General features: G+C 35.3%; 2 protein-coding genes and 1 long non-coding RNA gene across 4 annotated transcripts; all 3 read left to right on the forward strand.

Annotated features, from left to right (window-relative positions):
• The first annotated feature begins 540 nt into the window (after nt 1-540).
• On the forward strand, nt 541-8,917 carry LOC107026412 (cleavage and polyadenylation specificity factor subunit 3-I). Of its 2 annotated transcripts, none has more exons than XM_015227373.2 (6): nt 541-642; nt 1,647-1,800; nt 1,891-1,988; nt 3,659-3,704; nt 3,787-3,936; nt 7,098-8,917. In XM_015227373.2, exons 2-6 carry the CDS (start codon nt 1,648-1,650, stop codon nt 8,736-8,738), a joined length of 2,088 nt encoding a protein of 695 aa, XP_015082859.1. In that variant the 5' UTR covers nt 541-642; nt 1,647; the 3' UTR covers nt 8,739-8,917. The 2 variants fall into 2 exon arrangements, with proteins under 2 accessions (XP_015082859.1, XP_015082860.1); XM_015227374.2 differs by having other exon boundaries at nt 572-642; nt 1,641-1,800.
• A 1,990-nt stretch (nt 8,918-10,907) lies between these two features.
• On the forward strand, nt 10,908-12,112 carry LOC107026010 (ethylene-responsive transcription factor 3-like). The gene has a single exon (XM_015226828.2). The coding sequence runs from the start codon at nt 11,132-11,134 to the stop codon at nt 11,726-11,728; it is 597 nt and encodes a 198-aa protein (XP_015082314.1). The 5' UTR covers nt 10,908-11,131; the 3' UTR covers nt 11,729-12,112.
• A 654-nt stretch (nt 12,113-12,766) lies between these two features.
• LOC107026011 lies at nt 12,767-16,547 on the forward strand. The gene is made up of 2 exons (XR_001457507.2): nt 12,767-15,881; nt 16,014-16,547. It is a non-coding gene; the product is annotated as an uncharacterized LOC107026011 (long non-coding RNA).
• Nucleotides 16,548-16,568: the final 21 nt, after the last annotated feature.

The raw sequence follows: 16,568 nt of genomic DNA on the forward strand, positions 1-16,568 counted from the left end.
GACAAGCATGTAGCCCACGTACTTATAGGTTGGGCAGACCGTTTTTTGACTCACACAAAAAATAGACTAGCGTGATCTGACCAATGAAATATCAAAGTCTGTATAAATTAACCTGAATGAGGTGAACTAATCCATATTGACAGCTCTACCTCTAACTTTTTACAATTTCAACATTATCATCAATTACAAATGCATAAAACAATTTCAACATTATCATCAATTACAAATGCATACATTTTTTTAAAAGTTTATATATTTTAATTAAAATTAAGACGTTTGAAAATAAATACGTATCTTAAATATGAAGATATGATAATGGTATTTGTTATTAAAGCATTTGAATATATATAATTTCTACATATTTAAATACAATAAATATATTTATTTTTTGCTGAACAAATATAATATTTTTATTTAAATAAAACAATACTCCAACTAAATATTTTATCAAAAAATATTATAGAAAATTTTACTCTGGAAAAAACAAAATAGACATTAGAGAAAACTTTAATCTGAATAAAATAAAATAGACACACACACTTTTTAAATTTTTTCCGATATTACCCTCAATCAACAAAAAGCCCTAACTTCTTCTTGTTTTTCCCTCCCATCCTTCACCTGCATTGTTCCTCTGCGATTTCAGTAAGTTTTTCTCTCTGCATTTGATCACCTTCTAGGTTTATCTGGTTTTCTTCCATCCGCTTCTTTAATTTTTAATTTGCTTTGGTTTCTGCTCAAATATTCACACACACAAAAAAAACCGAGTGTTTTCAAATGTTGATGATGATTGAATTGTTCGGATGTTGTTGTTTATAGTTGCATTTTTCTGCTTCGTTTCTTCGAAAAAGTGCTAGTTTTTATGTTTTATCGGTTAACACTGTAAAAGAGCTGATGATTCTTAATTGATGCGACAGTGGGGGAGTAGTATTTTTTGTGATTTTCTTTTGGTGTAAAATAGAACTTGTAAATGAAGCTGATGTAATGTTCTGCGCAATCGTTGTGCTTTCCTTTGTGTAATATATGTAGCATTTCAACAAAACAAACTTTATGCCGTGAGCTGAAGGAGGCTTGTGAAGACCTTAAGGACTCTTTATAACCTCCTTTAGCATTTTAAATCACGGTTACTACATGACTTGACAATGTACTTGCTTAGTTGCTTAGTACACTAGTTACACTAGCAATGCTATGTCGATTTTCTGCCGAAAATGTTTTACTATTTGAAGCTGACTTGTAACTCCGTATTCGAGCTCTTTATGAAATAGTACATTTTCAAAATAAATGAAATGTAGTAGAAATCTCAGTTATTTTATTTGAAGTTATACCCCCAAAAAGTTGGTTCTTGATATAATATGTTTTTGCAATTAATCAAGGTGCGGGAGAACTGGCCCAGACACCACAATTATAATATTTTTTTGTCTTTTTGCAATCTGGTAGCTGTGTTGGCTTGGTATCGAGGATTGGTATAGCTGACAATGAATTTTGGATAGATGCTTAGTTGATGAATTTATTGATATTTACTGTTTGGTCTGGTCATAATGAAGCTGAATGATGGTTTAACCAGATAACTTTTTGGATTTCTTTTGCTATTTTCTCTTGCACGATGATAAGAATTTTCTAAATCTAATTATTTGTTATTTGAGTGTCAGAATGGCATCTATGGGACAGCCACAGTCTTCGTTAAAGAGACCTAGTCCTGGAGTTAATAGAGACGGAGATAAACTGGTTATCACTCCTTTAGGGGCTGGAAATGAAGTGGGACGGTCCTGTGTTTTCATGACTTTTAAAGGGAAAACAATCATGGTAGGCTATACGCTTTGTTCTTCTTCTTCGAAAATATTTTCTTGGCCACAAGATCTGAACTTGATTAATTACTTTTGATGTTTTTTGCAGTTTGATTGTGGCATACATCCGGGTTACTCAGGCATGTCTGCCTTGCCATATTTTGATGAAATTGATCCTTCATCTATTGATGTTCTTCTTGTTACCCAGTAAGTTTTCTGTGCCAGATCTCAGTTATATGATGCTTGTTTCATTGTTTGGGATATTGTATCTCAATTGGACACTGCAGCACAAGTTTTTCTCTTTTCTTTTTCCAAGCATTATTTGATGACTGGCTACCAATTTCTATTTCGTTTTTTTCATTTTGATTTCTCTCTTGGTGGGCAATTTTAAATGTTGATATCTTGGTGTACTGCTTTAAATGTTGAGTGCTAGATACATTTCCATAATTTTGGTCCAGATTGGATTAGTTTCTCTATATTAAGAGTTAAGACGTTATTTCTCTTATCTCTGCTTCTCAACTTGTCTGTGCGAATGTCTGAGGAAGAGAAGACATGTTCAGGTAGTATCTATTATAGGAATGTGAAACATTATGCTGATTATCCTTTTGATTATCGATCCAAGCAAAACACCAGGCGATTCTTTCCATCTGTTCCTAGCTTTGGTGGACAAAATTACCTGGTATCTTTTGTGGGTGGAACATGACAGGTATCCCGTGGTACTAGGCTCTCACACCACGGACATAAAAATTAAAAAAATAAGTAATAATAGAGGACCAGGAGGAAAGAAGAAGTGAGATGTTTGTATGAGGAAATTTTCTTTCACATTTAGAGGTATAAATCCATACTAAGATTGGAAGTTTTTGAACGAACACAACCCTTCATATAAGAAGTTATCAGTGCGTTTTGCAACCTTTGTAAGGATGCGTCATTTTGTTTACCCTTTTCGATAAGGGCAGGGTTTTGTTTTTTAAGTAAGGTATTTTTAGGCTTTAAAAGGATCTTTTGGTGATTTTACTTTCAAGTTTAGGAGTCATGCTTTTAATACAACATATATGTTGGATGGGCACAAATATCTATTGGTTTGAAGTACTTAGTTGACTCGTTTATAAATGGTTCAGACAGGGAACAGATGCTTCAAAGAGTCATTGAAGAGTGATTAAAAGGATTGGCCATAGTTAGAGAAAAAGAATCTTGGATCACAATTCTTCTAAGTGTTGCCCACCCGGCCAATTGCTAAACATATCTTTCTGTTATTGAGTACAAATTGCGGGTTTGATTATTCTTATATATTTGTTAAGGTTAACATTTATTAGATATGCAACATCACTTTGAATCTGCTGATGAAGCTTTACAAAAAGTGCAAGGCACTGAGCAGACCGGTGATATAATTTGTGTCATTTACAGAAGAAAGTCTGCACAAAAAGGCTAACAAAAAAAGGTTCTATTCTTAAGGCTAATTATGTCGTTCCTTTCGCCTTCCGAAATTCTTCTATTCCTCTCTTCCCAGCAGTCCACCAAATGACAAGAGGAATAGTATTCCATAGTTTTGACTATTTTAGCAGGTGCTGGATAGAATTATTTTTTTTCCAATATTTATTGTTATTGTTAAATTGAGCAGTGGGAGGACTAAGGAGTGGTTGAATGGTAAGAGTGGGCTGGATCAAGTTTCAGTTTATTATCTATTTTATGTGGTTCTGATTTTGAGCAACTTACTTGTGCACCCGTTAGTTGTCTCTGCAGTGGCCATCGAGTCCCTTGTCACGTGTTATAACTGTTGACCATTCATTGGTTGTTTCTTTTTTATTCTTATTTTATTGGTTTCTGTTCCTGTTTATCTTACTTGGCTACTCACTTTAACTTGTTCTAATGCTTTGCAGTTTTCACTTGGATCATGCTGCATCCCTTCCTTATTTTCTTGAAAAGGTTTATTCAGGGGTTCATGGTCTTTTTATTCTGTACATTTAGTACTTATTTGCTGGTTCATATGGGTTCTTTTTATTTTCAGACTACATTTAAGGGGCGTGTTTTCATGACACATGCCACAAAGGCAATATACAAGTTGCTTTTGTCAGATTATGTTAAAGTTAGCAAAGTCTCTGTTGAAGATATGTTGTTTGATGAACATGACATTCTTCACTCCATGGAAAAAATTGAGGTTTGTTTTCAACATCCCATGCTTGATCTTCACACAGTTGTATGATTAGTCATTTGGATTATAGATTCATACTCTTGTGAGGTCTTGGTTTGAAAACAGGTTCTACGCTGAACAACATATTTTCACTCCATTACTAGTCTGTATTGTACATCTGGTCCACATGTAGACCTCTTGGAAGTTCTTCTGTCTAGGATAACACTGTGGATATCTAGGCTTCTATTTATAAGCTTTTTGGAAGAAAAAACCCTTTTCTGTATAGGATTTTTTCAAGTCCTGCATCAGGTTTTATCCCTTGAATAATGGTTAATATTTAATAAGGTATAATTGTTGATGTGTTTATATTGCCCAATTAATGTTTAGAGAAATATAGAAGATAAGAAAGATGTGGTTTTCTGCATATTTTTCATAATATTTGCAGGATTCCCCTCATGTTTGCACATTGGATATGGCTTTCCACAACAAAAAAAGAACTTGTAATAAGGACTTTTGGAGGTTGCTTGGTCTAAGATTATGATATATGAGAGTACATGCTATCGAATTTCTAGGGTTGAATCATCATATTGTTTGATTTTCTATATTGATAGTAAATTGTAGCATTGTTGAACTAGTGATTTGACAGACAGTGAGTTGTTGGCAAAGGTGATTATGATTGAAATTAGATAGGGCCTAGGGGTGGATTATCATATTGCTAGATTTGCTATTTTGATCGTAAATTTTAGCATTATTGAAAAGTGATATGACAGACAATGAGTTGTTGGCAGGGTGATCGTGATTAGATATTTTGATTGATCCATCAGATAAGAATGTCCCAATATTGATGGTTCAATTAAATATTCAGAATGACTGTTTAATAACTAAAAACTCTCAGTAATTATCACTTATTTTATTGGTCAGGCTTCTCTATAAAGAGCAGGCTTCTCTATAAAGAGCTTCCCTATGTGTATTTCTTTTCATTTAGGTTAAGCCGTTAAGCTCATTTAGTGTTAGCAGTATTTAGGGCATTCGGGTCATTTCAACAGAAGAGGTGTTTATCTACACCTTTTTACCATACACACCATCTGCGTATTTTCAGCTGCAGCACTTCTATCCAAACATGTAATTGGTTATTTGAAATTTCAGCTGCAGCATTAAAAGAAGTGTTTTTCAACACTTTGGTACTAAAGCTACTTAAAATCGGTTAAGCCAAGCGGGCTCTCTAAATAGAACCAATAAAAATTTATTTTGCTTAGTATTTCTTTTCCTGATTAGAACCAATTTGCTAAAGTAATAGATTGTGGTGGCCTGGAGAGTGAGGGGGTGTAGTGGAGGGAAGGGACGGTGGGGTGATACTGAAACTAATTTGGTGGTGTGGTGGGAGCACGAACCCTAAAAAGAGTTTCCTTGACCTACTGCCTACAAGCTGGAAATGAAAGCAACTCAAATATATTATTTCTTCGCCTGGATATTTGAATTCTGACTCTATTATTTGATCTCCTTGGACCATAAGAGGTTGTGCTGCAGAAAATTTAATTCTATTGGACATTTTTGGCTTTCCCTTGTTTGCTGTCCTGAATGAGTGTTATGTGTAACTTACGATTAAATGGTCTTTTAGAGAAGCTATTGAAGTTTGACTGTGCTTTTCATGCTGAAGGAGTCTTAGATCGTGCTTTGAATATGCTATTTGGATATAAGAAACATTATTCTTACTGAAACAAGAGGGATGGATCGTGCTTTGGATATGCTTTTCTATACCTCATGGGACATCTGCAACCTTGGAGAAATACATGTTTTATGAATGTCAGAGAGTATACACAGTGATGCACCTGCATCGTTAGCCTTGAACTACTCTTTTCTTGCTATTTCCTGCTAAATAAAATTCTTCTTTTCCATCCTCAAAAAAGAATGAAGTTGAACCTTTTTCATTCTTTTGGAATTGTTATTGACCAGTTTGTTGTTGTTGAGCTCATTAGAACTATTGGCTTAGCTGCACCCGGGGCTTTGGTCTAGTGGTAAGAGCATAGCACGTGATGTGAATTAGGCACACATCATGGTTTCGAACATTACTGCAGAAAAAATCCCAGTATATTAAGTGGAGAAGGATAGAGCGGCAGACCCATTACCCACCTAGTTCCAAACCTTGCTTCATGTCCTCACTCCTCAGGGAGTTCTCGATTATCACAAATAAGGAAGGAAAAAAAAGAACTGTTGTCTTAGGTTCTGTGAGTATGCTTATGTAGTTACATGACCTTCTTAGTTGATTTATGAGAGGAGAAACTAGAAAAGGGTGTTTGTGTCATAACCATGCAGCTATTTCTTGAATCGGTGTATTAGAACTCCTTACCCATTAGACCTTATCACAGAAATTACCAAGTCATTACTCCCATACTTCCATCATATTAGCTCTGATGTTTATTTTCTTGGAAATTTAAATTTTTTAGTCATGGTAATATTGTCTATGTCCTCCCATTAATAACCTTGTGGAATGATGGTATCTTTGGCAATTTGCCTCCTTTTGTCTTTTATGAATAGTCAAAGATGCTTTTCAGATATTGAGGTAGAAGTGAAGTGTGTGGAGAATGATTTCTTCTAACAAGATTACAGAATGATAAAAATAGCAGACCTTTCTATTTGTTTACCAATGTACTAATGCCACTACCCTACAAATGCTGTTGCTCTTGGACTGTAAAAGCAACAAAAACCAGTTCTAATTTGAAATACATTTTTTATGCTGGACACATCACGTTATCACCAAATGAGCAGATTAGATTACCTTTTGCTTTTGTTTCTACATAAACATTACACTAGGGGTGAGGTTCTGGAGGGGAAAAAAAAGGACCTCCCGGAAAATGGAAATGGAACAACCTCCTCCTTAAGCTCAACTTAAAAAGAAGAAAGAAATCATTTGTAGGGAATTGCACCAAATTTTTAATTTTTTCTCCCTTTGAGAGGAAAGAGAAGCATATCCTGATTAGTAGATGTTTGTCATTCAGTGTTAACATGTTTTGATTTTTTTTTTTCTAATTTTATTTTTGGGGAACCATGTTCGGTGTAGGTTCACTTTTGTATACCACTTGTATTCTGGAATTTTCCCCATCATATCAATGAATTATTACTCATCATTTTTTAAGTCAGACAATATATTTTGTTAAGCTTATTTTGGCATGTGAAAACTTCTTTTGTAGGTTATCGACTTCCATCAGACTATGGAAGTAAATGGTATTCGCTTTTGGTGTTATACTGCTGGCCATGTCCTTGGTGCTGCCATGTTTATGGTTGATATTGCTGGTGTTCGAGTTCTCTATACAGGAGACTATTCCCGTGAAGAAGACAGGCATCTCCGCGCAGCTGAGATCCCACAATTTTCTCCAGATGTTTGCATTATAGAATCAACTTATGGTGTTCAACTCCATATGCCCCGTCAGATAAGAGAGAAGCTTTTCACTGATGTCATACATTCAACGCTGATGCAAGGGGGTCGGGTGCTGATTCCTGCTTATGCCTTGGGACGTGCACAGGAACTTCTCCTTATCCTGGAGGAATATTGGTCTAACCATCCTGAACTAGCTAACTTCCCCATATATTATGCTTCTCCACTTGCAAGAAGGTGCATGGCTGTCTATCAGACTTACATCAATGCCATGAATGAAAGGATCCGCAATCAATTTGTTAGCGCAAATCCCTTTAATTTTAAGCATATATCTTCCCTGAACAGTATTGAAGATTTTATAGACAACAAGCCATGCGTGGTGATGGCAAGTCCAGGTAGTCTTCAAAGTGGTTTGTCGAGGCAACTGTTCGATAAATGGTGCTCTGACAAGAAAAATGCGTGTGTCATACCTGGGTATGTAGTGGAAGGGACCTTGGCGAAGACTATCATCAATGAACCGAAGGAAGTCACTCTCACAAATGGCTTGTCTGCTCCACTTAATATGCAGGTTCATTATATTTCATTCTCAGCTCACGCAGATTATGCTCAGACAAGTACCTTCTTGAAAGAACTTATGCCTCCCAACATAATTCTAGTCCACGGAGCATCTAATGAGATGGATAGACTCAAGCAGAAACTTACCTCCCTCTTTGCTGATGGGAATACTAAAATAATCACTCCCAAGAACTGCCAGTCAGTTGAAATGCACTTCAACTCTGATAAAATGGCCAAAACTATTGGAAAGCTGGCTGAAAAGACCCCTGAAGTGGGCGAAATTGTCAGTGGTTTACTTGTGAAGAAAGGTTTCACTTACCAGATCATGGCACCTGATGATCTCCATGTCTTTTCTCAGCTATCCACTGCAAATGTCACACAGAGAATAACTATCCCCTATTCAGGTGCTTTTGCTGTTATACAACACAGGCTTAAGCAGATCTATGAAAGTGTAGAGTCCTCAACAGATGAGGAATCTGGTGTACCAACTTTGCGGGTGCATGAACGAGTGATGGTGAAGCAGGAATCAGAGAATCATCTCTCCGTTCATTGGACAGCAGATCCAATTTGTGATATGGTATCTGACTCCGTGGTGGCATTGGTTCTGAATGCCAGCAGGGAGATGCCTAAAGTATCAATTGACTCGGAAACTCCCCTTAATGAGGAAGAAGATGCAAAGAAGACTGAGAAAATAGTCCATGCACTCCTGGTTTCTATGTTTGGTAATGTGAAAGTTGGGGACGGTGGTAAGCTGGTTATCAATTTTGATGGGATTTTGGCTCATCTGGACAAACAAACTGGTGACGTCGAGTGTGAAAATGAAGCTCTCAAGGAGAGAGTTAAGACTGCATACTGGCGAATTAGAAGTGCAGTGAAGCCAATACCGCTTTCTGCATCTTAGCCTCTTGTATTATCTTTTGTAACCGTGTTAAGAGTTTTTATGCAAGAAGCATATTGTAGTTTATTTTCAGCTTCATAGTTTATAGACAGGAAGAAAAATTTATTCTAAATCTTCAAAGTCTTCAGTAATTCTATCCTTCCCTCAACTTTGCTTGATCTGAAAATTTTTCTGTTTCAACTTCTGGAGGTTGGTCTTGTGCATTTTGTTAGAATTTTGATCTCTGGAATTTGAAAACTTCAAGTACATCAATATTATATTGATTTAGGCATTAGCAAAACGTTCAATGGTCAAGGTAGGTTTGTTCTATTGAAATAAATATTATAAAATGTGGCGGATGAAGATGTGACGGGCAATATATGTACTACGATTCTTTCTGAAATTAATGGGTGTATTGTACCCTATATATATACGTGGAATTGCGTTTGGGTGTTAGTGAGGTAGTAGATAGCTCGTGAAGTAATCAAGGTGTGTGTCTGGGTGTTAGTGAGGTAGTAGATAGCTCGTGAAGTAATCAAGATGTGTCGCAAGTTGACTTGTACCCATTGATATAAATACAAGGGAAAAGGGTCTGATATACCCCTCAACTTTGTCATTTAGAGTTGATATACCCTCGTTATAAAAGTGGCTCATATATGCCCTTACCGTTATACAAACGGCTCACATATACCCCTGCCGTTACAAAATGGCTCACATATACCCTTCATTTAACGGAAATTAAAAAATTAGTTTTAAATTTATATTTGTTACTTCTAATTTTTTTTTTAAAAATTATTTAGGGGTATATATGATTCTTTTATCAAAATTCAAGGTATATTTTAATTTTTTTCATACATAAATTATTTTTTGACTTCTTTTATTATAATTATTTGAGTTTCTTATTCTTATTTTGTTTTTTCTTTCATTCCTTAGTTTAAAGAAAAAAAATTTAAACTATTTTTTTTGTGTGTATTGTAATTAATTTCGTATTCCAAGAAAAAATTTGATCATCTATAATAAGTTTTACAATAATATTAGTGAAACATAAATAAATTTGATTATCAAAATAATAATTATAAATTAGTCATTAAAACAAAAAAAAAGTCAAAAAAAATATGTTTGACATGGATTAAATTTACTCATATGGGATTATATTTTTTAGAAAAAAAAATAAAATTTTAGATTAAAATTATTATTTTTTTCATTTCCGTTAGAGGAAAAGGGTATATGTGGGCCATTTGTTTACAAGTAGGGGTATATATGAGCCACTTTTATAACGAGGGGTATATCAGCTCTATATGATAAAGTTGAGGGGTATATCAGACCCTTTTCCCTAAATACAATGTTCTCGAATGCCAAGGGGGGATGTTTTTTCGGGTCTTAGGACACCAATAAGATAGGATCGTATTACCATAATATAGAATTTATATATTTTTTTAAATCTTTTGTTTGTAAATATTGCTAGAGTTAGTAAGTTTAAAAAGATGATGAATTCTTTTGGAAGAATATGGAGTAATATATAGTTGGCAGAAGGCGATAAGAACACACCTTTTTTTTTATATATAAGAGCAAGGAAGGGCAGTAACTCAGTTGATTCACTATTTAAATTTTTACTTTATTGACGAGGTTTTCCTCTTTCCCTCTGGGCAAATTATTTTTAATTTATTTTAATTAAAAAGAAAACTCTGAAAAAATAATTAATCATAGATGTGTAATAAATTAAAACTCTGAAAAATAATTAATCATGGATGTGTGATTTATATCATCAAGGAATGATGAGGAGGTAGAGAATCAACGTGTTAGGGCCGAATATATTATAGGATACTATAGTTAAGTTAACTACATAAAATATGTCATCTCCTTTAATTATATGCATCAAATCAAATAAAAAATGTATTTAATTGTACACCTTATTGAGGCAGATACATACATCAAAGAAGATTGACATATTTTATATGATTAACTTAACTACCTAATAAACGAGTAAGAACACACACTAAAAATATTCTAATTTGTATCGATAGATTGTAGATGAAACACTTTATTAGAAGTTAAGACACTTACTTAGAACAGAATTTAGTTTGAATATCCAAATGAAATATTTTAAAGTTTGGGGACTAAAGTATTGTAGTTCACAAACAACAAGGACAAAGTTGGTTATATTAGTCTTAAGTTTTCCATTTAGCATTTCCAGAAATCCATGGCATAATTCCATATCCACTAAATAAATTATTTATTTTAACAAAAAAAAAAAAAAGCAAAAAAAATCAGGCTAGGGGATGAATCCCCCTTTCTCCATTGCCAATCTGCTCTGAATCTCCAAACAAAGCAAAATCATCTTCCATTTCATGGAAAATCGGCAAAAAAATTGAAAAAATACCCATAAAAATCCAATCTTGATTCTCAATTCACCGGCCATGCGCCACCGGAAGTCGTCGGAGCTGAAAAGACCAGGATCTGACCTCCTTCAACAGCCTGACGCCGACCCACCTCGTTATCGAGGTGTTCGTAAACGGCCATGGGGTAGATTCGCAGCAGAGATTAGAGATCCGATTAAAAAGACTCGAGTTTGGCTGGGTACCTTTGACACCGCTGAAGACGCCGCACGCGCTTACGACGATGCTGCACGCGCTCTCCGTGGAGCTAAGGCGAAAACTAATTTCAATATGTTACCTCTAACAGACGATCCTTATGATGATGAGTTTGAGCTTTTCCCCAATCCGAGACCGGCTTCTAGCAGTATGAGCAGTACGTTGGAATCATCTAGTGGGCCTCGTGGCGGATCGAGTAGTAAGGTGACCCGGATGAAGATTCCTCGCCCAGTTCGTCCGATGGAGGAATGCCGGAGTGATTGCGATTCGTCGTCGTCTGTGGTGGATGATCGGTGTGATGTTGATCAAACGTCATCGTTTTTGACCAAAAAACCTCTGCCGTTCGATCTGAATCTGCCGCCTCCGTCGGATAACGATGGAGTTGATGTTGATGATTTGCACGTCACCGCTTTATGCCTCTAATTACCCTTCTGTTACGGTGATGTTTGTTGTTAATTAATTTGATGATGAAGAAAAAAGAAAAAAAAAAGGAAGTTCTTTTAGTTTTCTTTGTCAAATCTTCTTACTTTTTTTTCAAATTTTGCTCGGAAAAATGATGTACTCAAATGGTGGATGATGAAAAACAAAATGGATTTTTAGATTATGTGTAGATTAGTGTAATGAGTCATGATGCGATCTGTATTAAGAAAGATTGTATCTGTATTTGTGTCTGTATCACAAAAAACATTGGATCTGATCTTGAGTTACTGTCATCTCTTGATCTATCTCCCTTGCATTTTATTTTATTTTACCTTTTTGTATATAGGAAGTTGGAATTTATAATAAGAACTTATACTTGCTCAGCTCCTTCGAGTCGTTTTATGAGTTGTTATGTATTACCCTTAGCTAATCGGAGACCTGTATTTGTTTGTGTTATGTGTGTCATCTTTCTGTACAATCACTAGGACTATTCTTGATGCATCATGATTCATGACTACTTCAGGATTATAAAGCGTGCACACAATTAATTATGTCATTAACATCTGTTAAACAGATGAATTAGTTATTGACACTTGAGAGGAATATTAGCAGTGAAGAAAGAATAACACCATCGTATGGTATATGCTTTGTGTCCTTCATATAAGTAGATTGATACTTTCGAATCAGCAAGTAGAAGTATTGCTGCTTGAAAAAATACGCCGTGGAGGATGTTAATGAGATAGCAGACCCAGCCCTCAACGCAACACTTGAAAGAAAATAATTGTGGTAGAGAAGAGGGTCTATGTAAAAGATAATAATTGGACCAGCTCTGCAGTCTCCTTTTGTCACCTTATATGTTATCTTGTGATGGACCACTCAACTGTCCAGCAACAGAACGACACAAATTCTTGTTGAATGAGTTGTCCTGAATTCCTTTCAGCTGGCTATATTCATCATTAAGCTTGGTTCAAGAGCAAGTGGTCATCCATCTCTAGATGGAATGCTTCATTCGAGTATGGAAATTGCTCCTGAGGTAAGCCGTTAATTTTTCAAGTGAAATTTATTTTCATGCGTCTTTTTTCAAAAAATGAGCCTTTTAAATGTGTCCTGGTAAGTTTCTGAGATGTCTTTTTTTTTAAAGCCAAAGTTAAACTGCTTTTGTTCTGTGGTAAGAACTTCCGCTTAATACCTCTCTGAGCTGAAGGAAAATTATTCAAGTGTCCTTTGCAGAATGACTTGATGAAGTTAAAACTCTAGATTTCGAAAAAGTATATCATTTTCAAGTTTTAAATTACTTTTTATGAGTTAAACAAGAATTCTTTTCATGGATTTTGAAGTGTCAGTGGTGGAAGTTACTACCCTCACCTGTTTATGAACTTGTATAATATATCGTGGTGTTTGTTATCTGCCTATGTTATTCCACAATGAAGGCTTACAAATGGTACTTTTGATTAGTTAGATGCTTTTTAACAAATACAAGTGTACAACTAACAAGTTAAATTGCAAGTATCTGTGGCATAAGTTATTTGGATTGTTTGACTAAACTATTGTTGCTCCATCTTCAATTAGTGTATCTTTTTGGTGGCACAAAAAATGAGAAGATCTTATGTTGAGGCTTTTGCTGGTGCTTGATTGTATGTTTGATTTGATCACAATAATGATCACAGCAACCTCAGCCACGATTTGGAGAATCTCATCTCTGCCTTATGGACCTTAGGCGGTTGCTGTGATTTCTCTAGTATGTGAAATAGTAGTCATCTGAACTTACATTTCTTACTGTCAACCATATGCAAGCTGGGATCGAGCTCCAGCAGCTCGTCTGCCTCACTATACCTCCCATGTTGTTCCAACACATCAGCAGGTCTCCTTGGACTTTGGCATAGCCCACTTAACTCCTATGACTGCACAGTGAATAAAAAGATGATTGAGGGTCTCAGATTCCTTCCCACACAAAAAAAAAACATCTGAATATAAGTCAGACATGCCTCTTTAGCAACCAACATGTACTTTGTATGGTATTTTAACCTTACAGATATGTTTCCAAGGCCATATGCATTGATTCCCAGAAGCATTAAAAATTGTATAAGCAGAACTAACTGAGAATAGGCCTTAACTAGCTTCCAACTTGCTCTCTTTTCATTGTTTTTATATCTCCCGATCAACCTTCTGACATTCCACCCTAAGATTAAGCGCTTCCCATCAGAACTTAACCTAAAAGTATCACTTCTAGACTCAAATACCCAAGTATAAGATAGTGATAAGTTGGTAACAATCCCAACTTATCTATGGTCCAGGTAATTTTCTGCTGGCAGATATTGTGGGATGTCACATGACTGCTATTGTAACTTAGCTTCCACCCCCCTCCTCTTAAGCTCTTTGCACAAAGATGCTGTAGAACTTCCACACTTGATGTCAGATGATGTAAAAAATCTGGCATATTTAAGTATCAACACTCATCGGGTTTCGAACTTGAGATCTCCAACATGGAAGTCCCAAGCTCAAACCACTGGGCCACCCCGAAGGGTACTCATCTTGTAATTTGTATTTTCTACTTTCTAACTTAGTTTCGTTTTTCAGTTTTTTTCTTTTGTTTCTTGAGATCAATTAATAGATATATAGACAGATATACTATTCTCTTCTAATTTTAACTATAAATAAGATATACATGTGGAGTATGAAAAAGCGAATGATGTTTATAAATAACTTCATATTATCAATTAAGGGAATGATCCTGAAATATAATTATACAGTACCTCTGTCTCTTTTGTGGTGAACTATTTAGAATTAATTCACAAGAATTTATATTGTCATAAAAAAAAAAGGGAACTATATAATTGTTAACCCATTTTCTTTTCTGGTTCATTACTGATGCTTGTATTAATTATTATATAAACTACTTTCTAGTCAAGTCGCTTGAAGAATTGCATAATGATCAATCAAGCTACTTGAATGTGGATCACATGTACTAGTAGCTATTAAAGCGGTATAAAGTTTAAAGTACAAAAGAACATGTCACTTCAACACCTAAAACTGGAACGCATCACCAAATTATGTGGTATATCACAATTTTTTTGTGAACAATAATTCTTTGTAAGAGAGGAAATTTTTTCTTAGGTGTGCTTGTCTTCATCATCTAATTAAATTTATTTGTTGTATTTAATTTAGCACATAAGTGATAATGCTATTAAACTAGATGTGATACACTGTTAATAGACTGCCTCATCTTTCCATCTGTTCAAGCCTTGGGGACGTGTATCTGTGTGGGTGGGAGGTTGTAGGTACCCCGTGGAATTAGTCAAGGTATGTGCAAGCTGAAGATATACTTGGCACTGTGGTTTATTATTGCGCGACAATGAGCTTCTTAATAATAAGTTACAGTTTGCTTGCCAATTACCTCGAGTTATGATGAACTCGAAGGCCATTATTTTGCCCACAATGTGGCAAAGAACCTGCTCCTTTTTTTACTCACTTTTTATTTCCTGATAAGCTGTTTAGTGCTCCAACGCACATCAGCGATATGCTTTCTGCTTAATTATCAAGATTTTATTAAGCTAGTCCAAGTAAGGTGTCTGCACTAACTCCGCACACATGCTTCTGCTGCTTCATCTTTCTTTCTATGTATAAAGCTTGTTAAGAAAATGGTATAAGGTATGCATCATTCCATAACCTTTGGAGAGATGATGCTGCAGCCTGCAGGACAGAGGGGACTGCAACACCCCATAAGCAAATACTTAAATTTTTTGCCATCTTGTTGGTGAAAATTTAGCTTTTTAATAAATAATATTGTGAAGAATTCAGGTTCATGCTAGAGATTAGGCAGGACACAAGCTTTAAGTAGGCGTAGACACAGTGGTGCATATAGAAGAATAAAACTCATAGATATGTGGCAAAAGGGGTCGATGGGTCAACAAAAGAAGATATAATTACGAGTATGTACTCATTATGAACAATCTGAAGAAATATATAAAGGTAGCTGAACTATGCAATTTCTAAGCGTTTCATGTGATATAGCTAGGTTGTTTTCTGTCTGGTGCTTTACCTTATCAAAATGTATTATTTTGACTGGCTTTTTAGGTAAATGGATTTACAGCTAAATAAGGCAGATTTGAGCCGTCCAATTTAAACTCTATTCCAGATGAAAGAGAAAAGATGCCCTGTTAGTGTCTTCCTTCGGATTAAACTTGAAACAAAATGTGCTTGCTTTGAGAACATGTTTGTGGATCTCCAAAGAAATTAACATTTTAGATGCATATCCTTGAGTAATTTTGTTCCTGCATTCTTTCTGTAGGTTGGAAAGCTTGAAGAAGCTGTGTATTATATGGCAGGACAATTGAAAACTTCTACTGGTTGTGGGAGACTATGATTACTTGGTCAAGTTACTGGAGGGGATTCTGTGTTTACTGATTATCGCTGTTATTTTTATGAGCAGCCTAGCACTAATATACTGCTGGACATCACCAAACAAATAAAGTGTGGGAGTTTCCATTTACAAAAATCTGTTCATCACATTACTGAGCTACTGAATTATACTACTATTTTCTCCTAAGTTTTCCCATTTACAAAAATCTGTGCATCAGAATACTGAGCTACAACTTGTGTATTACAGCAAGGAGCTACAGAAGTAGTATTGAATTCTTTCCTCATTTTGGCATGGGAATTGGTCTTGCAATGGAGGAAGCATGCTAAATGTGAGGAGAGGAATTGCAACTTTTGCACTCATTTGGCTTTTATCTTGTGCTGCCACTTGCAAGAACGTCTTTTTGGTTTGTTTTTTTTAAAATTATTTTCCCCTTCCAAATCCTTAATAGAATTTGTTAATCTAGCAATCTGGGTTATGCATGAA

Source organism: Solanum pennellii, chromosome 7 (assembly GCF_001406875.1).
Source record: "Solanum pennellii chromosome 7, SPENNV200".
NCBI classification, from domain to species: Eukaryota; Viridiplantae; Streptophyta; class Magnoliopsida; order Solanales; family Solanaceae; genus Solanum; species Solanum pennellii.